Source organism: Strongylocentrotus purpuratus, unplaced genomic scaffold (genome assembly GCF_000002235.5).
Source record: "Strongylocentrotus purpuratus isolate Spur 01 unplaced genomic scaffold, Spur_5.0 spur5_scaffold_10, whole genome shotgun sequence".
Classification (NCBI taxonomy): Eukaryota; Metazoa; Echinodermata; class Echinoidea; order Camarodonta; family Strongylocentrotidae; genus Strongylocentrotus; species Strongylocentrotus purpuratus.
The window spans coordinates 28,802,884-28,812,857 of NW_022145595.1; the positions used below are offsets into that span (position 1 = coordinate 28,802,884).

The 9,974-nt window shown below is 40.1% G+C and overlaps 1 protein-coding gene across 2 annotated transcripts; it reads right to left on the minus strand.

Moving 5' to 3' along the window:
• Positions 1 to 56: 56 nt before the first annotated feature.
• LOC576145 (matrix metalloproteinase-2) lies at positions 57 to 9,510 on the minus strand. 2 transcript variants are annotated; one of them, XM_776482.5, is made up of 9 exons: positions 9,120 to 9,509; positions 8,093 to 8,216; positions 6,232 to 6,443; positions 5,538 to 5,754; positions 4,334 to 4,492; positions 3,559 to 3,693; positions 2,490 to 2,629; positions 1,291 to 1,432; positions 57 to 1,049 (listed from the first exon to the last, which is right to left on the minus strand). In XM_776482.5, exons 1-9 carry the CDS (start codon positions 9,261 to 9,263, stop codon positions 673 to 675), a joined length of 1,650 nt encoding a protein of 549 aa, XP_781575.3. In that variant the 5' UTR covers positions 9,264 to 9,509; the 3' UTR covers positions 57 to 672. The 2 variants fall into 2 exon arrangements, with proteins under 2 accessions (XP_781575.3, XP_030835865.1); XM_030980005.1 differs by lacking the exon at positions 8,093 to 8,216 and having other exon boundaries at positions 9,120 to 9,510.
• Positions 9,511 to 9,974: the final 464 nt, after the last annotated feature.

Below are 9,974 nucleotides of genomic sequence, written 5' to 3' on the forward strand. Positions count from 1 at the left end.
TGGGTTTATATTCGATAGACAGAGATTGTTTAAAAAATCCTTAACATGCCAGCGTGTCAAGGATAACTTACATCTTTGAGTGTCTTTTATTTAATTGTTTAGTTTTGTACAAAATTCTTAAATAGATTTCATCTCCTGTTATTCATGCAAATAGAACGCGTTATTAAACAATACAATTTTAAAGTTAAATGTGTTTTTAACAATAAATAATGGTCTTCTCGGTTTTTTTTAAAATACGCACATATTTCAAACACAAGATTCTACCTTTATAGATTTTAAAAAGTACAAATTAAAAATTGACATGGATTTACTGCAGACATGAGAGTGAAAGTTGTTTCTCCCTCACGAAACATATTGAGATTTCAGTTAAAGAGATCATTAATACACCCCCCCCCCCCCCAAAAAAAAAAAAAAAAAAAAAAAAAAAAAAACCCAACAATACCAAAAAATTCTCTCAGAACTTAAATTATGTGGAACGAACTCTTATTACATTTTCTAATTAAAAGAACATTTGGCAAATCAGTGTCTGAGACTCTTTGGGAGCCTATAGTGCGATGGATTTTATCATAGACTAAGTTGTGGAGTCTCAAAGATTATATAATTTTATTATTGTTACATTACCAAATTACAGTGGTGAAAAGATCTAGTGTAATGCATATACATATTCAAATATTACAAATTAACCAACACACATAGATCTGCAAGATACAATGAGCAGATTATCAATATAACTAAAAGTAATGACGGAAGTCCCGCTGATGTCAAAGCTGTGCTACCGCCTCCCGGTGGCGACACCGTGACGTTACCGCTGCCGATAGCCGCAGCGCATCCAAGCCAACCGACCGACGTGTCGCGGGGGTAACCGGCGTCAACTTTGAACTCGTCATCGTTGAAGCGGTAATAGAAGTCACCAGAGAAGAAATATGTAAAGCCGTTAGCATGTTGCATAGCAGCGTCGAGCGTCGGCGGTAAGTTGGTCCAGAGCGAGAGGGGTCGCGGATACCCATCGTCTACGCCCACCCCGGCTGAGAAGCGATAATACTGGTCACCTAGGGATGTAATATGAATGAACGGATGAATGAATCATAACAGAATGAAGATAATTATTTGAACAAAGGACTAGGACACTAGTAAATTTCAATAAGGGTATTCCATCTCATAAATGGATATTTGCTTTTAAAATAAATCATAGGTGCCAACCCCCCCCCCCCTTCCTTCCCCTCCCATTCTCCCCTGTATCTATGCCACTATCTATTCCATTGGGTTTATAAAGTTGATCGGCGAAAATACCTTTTGTGAAGTAAACCCTTCCGTTACCGGTCCAAACGAACGCCGAGTCCAGGTCATCAGGTAAACCAGGAAACGCTGTGGCTATGGCCTGAGGATACCCATCATCCATCGTTTGACTAGAGAACTGATAGTAGTCACCACCCTAGGGAAGGAAATAGTCATTGATATATCATTTTATACAGAAACGGAAGCGAGCAAAAGAGAGAGAGAGAGAGAGAGGGGGGGGGGGTGAAAACCGAGTCCAGATCATCAGGTAAACCAGGAAATGCTGTCTGAGAATACCTGTCATACATCGTCCGCCTAGAAAACTGATAGTAGTCACAACCCTACGACAGGCAATAGTATAGATATATTGACTGCTATGAGAGGCATGGCTGTTTCTATAGGCTCAAGGGGAGTTGCATCCTGCCATGACCCCGAGGCGCGACAGTGTTTCAAGAGCCAGTATAGAAACATGCCTCGAATATTAAAGCAGTCCATATATCTTTTATACCTGTATACCGAATCCACAAACAAATCTACAAATAATTCTTGCCTTATTCTTTCCTTGAGTAAAGATTGGTTTAAACATCGCAGAAAATCTGAGACACTGTCTGTTAACCTGCGCTGGAAATATGCCTGAATATTACGATCCCTCGAGAATCGCACACACTATAAGCGACCAAATTGCATACACACTGTATTGATCCGCGCTCCCACAAAGAAACGTTTTACACTTAAACCTGAGGGGATCTCGGCAAATTTATTTATGCGTCCCGTTAACCGAGGCAATGCGGGCATCTTTAAAAAAAAAAAAAAAAACTATTGGCCTGTAGGCGGGCATACGGGCATCTTTTTTTTTTTAAAAATTGACTGGTAGGCGGGCATGGCTAAAATCACGACTCCAGTTTCGACCAGTCAGATGGATAGATTTCTAAAGAGAGGTATAAAATAAATACCACATTATTTTAGCGAGAAAGAGAAAAAGAGGGAGAGAAAGAGAGAGAAAGAGAGAGAGAGAAAGAGAGAGAGAAAGGGGAGGGGAGGGGGCTAATAGAAATCACCATGCTACAACAAAAGGCAATAGTGAATGATATATATAAAGAGAGAGAGAGAGAGAGAGAAAGAAATGAAACAACAGAGAACAAATGAAACAAACAAAAACTACATACAAATATTATGAGTATAAAAGATAGATATTGAATAGAAGGATAAAACACCTTAAAGAAATAAGTCTTGCCGTTGTCTTGAAAGAAAAGTCCTGCATCGATGTTGTTGGGCAATCCGGGAAATTCGGTTGCAATAGTCTTCGGATAGCCGGCTTCCAGTCCGTTTGGCCCGATGCGGAATGCATGGGTATCTATATAAGTGGTTACAACCAGATAAAATAGTCTTAAATTTTACAGATCATTGGATGGTTGTTACATTTTAATTGTTATATCTTCGGCCTTCTTTTACGTTTTAAAGCGATACTGCTGGTAAACTAGGCAAAGACATTATTGTTCTTCAACTGTATTCATACATGCCTTTTCATATAAGATTTAAAAGTTGGTTAACATCCAGTGTCGTATATTACAATTAAATAGAAACGACCCCCGTGGTAGGGTGTACTCACATCTCAAGACATACAGGGGCGTGCCGCTCTAATGAGTAACTTTTTCACAAAAAATCCTTAAACATGGGTCCCATTTTTAACAAAAAATACCCTTAAATATGGGTCCGCAGTTTGCATGGCAAAAACCCGAAATGTTTGAAAAATGGGCTGTACTTCGAAGAAGAAAAAATCCGCCAAAATGACCCTTAAAAATAGGTAGGGTTTCGAGGCTTCAGCGGCACACCCCCGTCAAATCAAATCTGAGTACCCCCCCCCCCCCGAAAAGACCTTGCAATAAAATACATTTTTTATGACGCAATACTTCCCTAAATCACTGAATATCAGCACCGTCATCGTCACACCACCACCACCATTAGACCTACCATTACCATCATTATAATCGCCCTCACCCTCATCATAATCATTACCCCCAGCATTCTGCCGCAATGACTACCCCACTTGTTGCAACCATCGCGCTCACATCACATCACACACTACCATCATCATCATTATCATCATCAGAACCACCACGAACACCATCACGTATATCAACACAGCCAACACCACCACCACCGCTACAACCACCACTACCACTATCACCATCACCACCACAACCACCACCACTATACTGTCAACCTCCCTGTCATCACTATGACCACCATCACCATCACCTCCAACAACATCACCATTATTACCATTGATGAAATAGAATCCACCGTCAGCCGTCTGTGTTGTTGCGGTGAATTGAGAGATGCAGTCCCCAGACGCTGGTGGGGTGGGAGGAGCTGCATCACCATCATCGCCGCCACCAGCTTGATTCGTATTTTGCCCTGAAAAACAAAAACAAATAGAAATAGGAAAAGGATTGTTCGGGTGTGTCCTTTTTTATGGCATGTTATAATTTTTATGCTATGAGTTTAGTAACAGTGTGTATACAAGGGTATCTTTCATTCACTCCTCACGGACGATTGTGGTGCTAAAAAAAAGAAAGAAAGAAAGAAAATGTATAGATAGAAATTAATTCATCACATAATCTACGCAGTATTTATTTCGTAGTTGTGGAATTCGTGTCCACTCTTTTACTCGTCGGATATTCTGTTTGTTTAGTCTTCTTTTTAATTGGTGTTATCTATTGTTTATCAGACCTCTGTCAAGTCTAAGAATCATGAATCGGCCATTAGCATTAACCCTCTGTGTACTATATGTCCAAAGTAACAATGACCCGATAAATCGGTGATTCGACATTTACTCCTGCGACACATCCTGCTCCAGGCTTTACTTATTCAAAGTATAGGGTAAGGGTTGGGGTTGAAATTGGGTTTTAGATTAGGTTAGGTTTAAGTTTAGTATTATGTCAGGTGTAGTATTCGGTCCAGGATTGAAGTATACAAATTTGGTTACTGTAGGAAATTACCGAGGAGCATTGTCACAGGAGCAAGCGATTTGTCAACCGATAAATCCATCTCTTACCATAGTGGGCCTGGATACCAGCCACATCATCAGGGTGGAGCTCAAAATCGGGTACATAGCCCTGGTAGAAGGGGGCCATCAGAGCCGCATCAATGGTGGAGTGACCCAACCCCAGACTATGGCCGAACTCATGGGCCGCTACCTGGAAGAGGTTGATACCTATATAGAAGGGACAGGAAAATTACACAGAAATAAACATCTTAATCAATTTATATTAATCAATAAGGGGAGTACAAGAAGCCCTGGCTTCAATGTTTTTATCAATATAGGGTACAGAGTTACTTACAAGTTGATAAATGAACAAATACAATTTTGATACTGACAATAGTGTTGTGCTACAACTTCAAAATGGAAGGATGGGGTTATGGAGAAGAAAAAATTCACCAACGAAAAATTCCAGACTACAATTCTAAATCCACGATTGAGCAAAATGCAAGACATCATCGCAAATTGCGAACAACAATTTGCTGTATTAATATAATAATAATAATGATAATAGGCATTTCTATAGCGCCGTCTATAATTCCGAGGGGCATGTATTATTACCCCGGCTTTAGCCTAGCTGCCATCACAGCGCTCCAGCATTTCAAGGAATAAATTCCTGCCAGGTACCCATTTACCTCACCTGGGTCTAGTGTGGCAAATGAAGATTTATGCCTTGCCATAGGACATTAGTGCCGTGTCGGGGATCGAACCACGACCTTCGAATTTGCAAGTCAAGTGCTTAAACCACTCGATTACCACACTTCTATCTGACACTTCTAACTGACGACTAACGTTTCTTAGCCGTTGTTCAACCTGCATTTAACCCCTCTACCAGACCCCCAGACCCCCAGACCCCTAGACCATGGGAAACCAGATCGCAGAGATTCATTCAATCTAATTTTTTATTTTCGATTGGCATTTTAATAGGTTTATCCGTAACATTTTGAAATACAGTCATGTACGACTATGCGGAAATTACAAGGATGTTTTCCGAACCATGTAACCCGAATATGGTATAGGGGCACTGCAATTGGCTATTGAAAATTGTACCTGTGTCTATTTCTTGTAAGTCTCTGTAATCGTGAAGGCCCTTATGATCATGAATTACAAAAATATATCAATTTTCAGTTATTTCCCTTTTTGTTGGGGGATGGGGCGGGGTGGGGTCTTCTGAAAAAAAAGGTCACAGCACCCCTGTGCATGTAGGAACGAGCATCACCTTGTGGTATTCCGTCAGTATACGTCTCAGCGTCATCGAAATGAGCATCGCCAGCGATGGGGTTGGGGTTAGGGAAGTAGGCATGAGCGAGCACGGCACCGGGTCCATCGAAAGGGTTGCCGTCACCGTGATCGGCTTCGAAGAAATCGATGAGGATGTCGGCTGGTTGATCGGCTGCGACCTGAGCGAAGGTCAACGACGAAACATCTGACCAAGCCTAGATATTGAATATCGAGAATTGAAAACGTTGTCGCATTATTTCTGATAATAGTTGATTTGTTCATACCGGAGTGATCAATACACTGTATTTAAAACAAGTGTCATGCAAAATAACAGAGTGTATAAGATTTAGTGAAAGAATTGGAAAAGAACTCATTAGATGTTTTACAAAAACTTCAAGCAAAGGTAAATACATGTCTAAAGAATTAAAATAGTGGAGAGACGAACTTTGAAAGTGAGACCCAGTGAAATGTGGGCCGAGAGAGAGGGGGAGGGAGGGAGGGAGAGAGAGAGAGAGAGAAAGAGAGAGAGAGAGAGAGAGAGAGAGAGAGAGAGAGCGAGAGGGGGGGGGGTAGGGCGGGAAGTCCAGCCCCCAAATATCGAGAATGTTTCAAGCGTAATTGATCATATGGCAATGAAAATATTGTCATTTTCTTTCTGAAGATCATCTTCGACATCATCATGTGTGACTGACCTTGAGGGCTAGAGCCATGATCTGGTTGACGAGTGCTGCAGGGAGGTCTGGCGTCGTCCCATCGAGTCGGTAGGTGAGGTCGGTATAGGGCCACTTGAGTTGAGAGAGGGTGAACCTCTTCTTGCGAACATCGTGCGAACCAGTCCCGACCATGTCTGGCATCCCGCATCGCGGCATTTTCATCATTCGCATCGTATCGTTGTCAAGTGTCCCTGAATTATGAAACAGGGAGAATGGTTATGTTAACCAAGGACGGCACCATGGACCGCGCAAAAGGGGAGGGGTAAATTATTCTGAAAATTCCCCAAAAAGCTACACAAAATAGGGGCACGTTTCCCCCGGAAAAAAATAGATATATCAAATAATTATTGGGCTGCATCACACCGTTTAGTCTCTGAAGTACTCTGAAAGGCAAGGCAACGTTTTTCCTTTTAAAAAGTAGCTCAACGACTATATGCTCATTCGCATAATATAATGTTTAGTGTTTAAGAAACTCTATAAACCGTAGGTATCGTTACTATAAGGCCCATTTTCCATTATGTATTTACAATAGATAATACAATCAGTGTTGTTAAAACCAAAGTTCGGCACAATTAAGTATTAAGTACAAAAATATGTGGAAGAGTGTCGTAACCCCTCCCAGATTCATAAAGATCAACAAATTGCCTAAAATTAATTGTGCACTATCGCCTAAGCCATTACGAGAAAAGAAATGCGTGAAAAATATGAAATACTGTTAAGGACGTCATGACGTGTCGCCATAGTGCAAAATGTCATACTCTAGATTCAAAATTTTCCTGTTCGGGGGCAAACCCTTCCTTGAATATTGCGTCCCTCGGTTATGACAAGAAATCCCCCTCCCATCCCTGGTTATTGATGAAACCATACAAGTCATGGAAACTGATATTATTAAGATCTGATAGAAGATTCTGTCATCAACACACGATAAATGCATTGACATTTGATCCATTTGAACCTTATCATTACTTCCTTGTATGCGGTGTAACTCTCAACTTCAACGTGGGTTCGTTCAACTGTGAACCCCAAACATGGCATTTAAGGCTCTCGGTGATGGCATAGAAAGAAGCATCATTGATACTGAACAAAGCCTTAAAACTTCCGGGTTTGTTGTGAACATATAAGACCATATACTTCTTCCCTATTACATAATAATCGATCATCCTTCACCCAGATTTCCATTTTGGTCAATCGAATAAAGCCTCTGACCACAGTATCAACAAAGCCTACAAGTAATATAATGATTATAATAATAATAATATCAAGCCTCATCAGCTTCAGTGCTGTTCTTCATAATGGCCCTGCAATTAATATTACCCAAGCGAATGCCGGGTATGATTTTTCTTCTAAACAGGGAACTGTATAACTTCAATGCAAATTTGACACACAACAATTGTAGACTACGCATATAATGTCCCCGGTGGCAGTTGAGTAAGTGGCAAAGTCGATTCATGATTCCATCTGTCAGCACGTCAGGTATAAAGTAATTTTCAGTGCCCTAAATCTAATTTTAGCTCACATATCTGATAAATATTGTCTTAGAGATTGTAGAACCCTGTATTTTATTAAAGTCGAAATGAATTTCGCCTTAATTGGCAAGCGAGGCTCTACAAGAATAATTGTTGAGGCTTCGGGGAGGGGGCTTCAGATTTCGTGCATCCATTTTCTACATGTACCTGTGTCTCGCTTGAATTACTTCGAAATTAGAGGGGAAATGGGGGGGGGGGGCTTGACCCCCAGTCTCCCTATAAAACCGATATTGTAGTCTAACAGAACAATACTCATGCAAACACATCAAAAGAAAACATATAAACCAATTGGAAGTATAAATGAGATATCTAACCTGTTTCATCGATATTTGCCATGTATTGAAATTGTTTTAGAGCTTTCACAACATCGCCCTCTGTCGTTAGCTGTCCATTAGCCATATCGCTTTGTTTGAGGTAGCCATAGTTCATCAAATACATCTAAAACAATTGAAAAATACAACATGGGGTTCAATATGCCATACAGGGATTATAAATATGTGCCAATGTTCAAAGACATTGATATTTGTAAAAGCAGTTATACCTCGTATAAGTACGTCCTGATATATACACGTATACATGCTCAGCATTGGTGAGGTTAATATGGTTTCCTGTGTCAAAAATTACTTGTCAAATCCTATATGCTGATTATTGTTAATAGCATACGAATATAATCTTTAGATGCAACATCCAAATTACAATTCAATCCGTTTCAACAAAGCTATTGCTTTAACTCCTCTTGACCATTGCCTTGATTTTACTTAGAGCCTAGTTGGAGAGAGAAAAAAAAAAGGATTGTGGATTTCTTGTAAAAGGTGAGTGAGCTTTTTTTTGTGCCGATGTTCTGGGATTTTGTGTTATTTTGACCAAAATGTATAAGGCTCATTTCGTAAGCCTTTTTACAAATTCTACCCACAACTTTGTGCTAATGTCCCCCCCCCCCTCCTCTCTTTCTCTCTTTCTCTCTGTCTATCTCTCTTTCTTTCTCTCTCTCTCTCTCTCTCTTCCTCTCTCTCTATCTCTCGCCCCCTCTTAAATTATTTTGTTTAAATCTAGCTCTGGCTTATGCCCCCGTAAAAAGTCACTGCCATTTTCAAACAGTATCAATTTAAATACTTGGCGTTTATATGTCAATCAGCCGTCTCATGGTTATTTGGGAACATGATGGAGAATACAAGTAATCAAAATCATGAAAGACGTGGTGAAGAAAAATTAAATTTAAATGGTATATACATGTATTTTGATTTAAATAAAGAACCCCCCCCCTCCCCCTCTCCCCGAAAGAGAGAGAGAGAGAGAGAGAGAGAGAGGGGGGGTGGGTGAGGAGAAAGTTCAGCAATTTACCTTTGCGTCCTGTGCATCTCTCATTGGTAAAGCGTCAGAATTTACTGCTAAATGAAAAATAATGACCACTGCTACCGATATGAATGTCATGGTGGCTCTCATACAGGTGAAGGTGCTTGAAACTGAAGATGATATGTCCACCATTTTGTGAGCTTTAAGAAGAAGTTATGAATCCTGTATCCTTATCTGGAGCATCTTAATACGTTGTGATTGGAGTATGGTGTCAAGAGGAAATACTAGTTTTGGATAGAGGCCAGCGATGCCAGAAGATCCACTGCGACATGCTCTTCCTTATAGGTGTATTGTCTAGAAGACAATAGCAACGATGAAATAGGGCGAAACGAGGAAATTTATCTTATTTTGGTGGGGGAGGGGGGTACGGCGGTATGAGGGTATTGAGGCGATATGACATTGAAGTAACCCGGACTATAGATTTAAAGAAAGGTCTAGATGGTAATTCTGGTCAATTGGGCATGCCTTTGTGAGTAACGGGAGAGTAATGGGTTTGATCCAAGCATTGTTATGGAGAATTATGATGTGTGCTAAACCTTATCATTTATCTGAACATAGATAATACTACAAATTTATAGGAAAACTGTGTTAGTGCAGAAGAGTGTATTTTTCCATTCAAGATGAAGATTTAGAAGTGGCCTCGATTGATGGAATAATTGAAGATGTGGAATAAATGAGACGACAGAGAAAGTTCTTGATCGTAAATCTATTTTTAAAAATCGAAGTAAAATGGCGGATTAAGGTATGGGCAGTGGAGTAAAATAGTTAGGTACATACAATTCTCATGGATCTCCCTATGTATATATATATATATATATATATATATATATATATATATATACT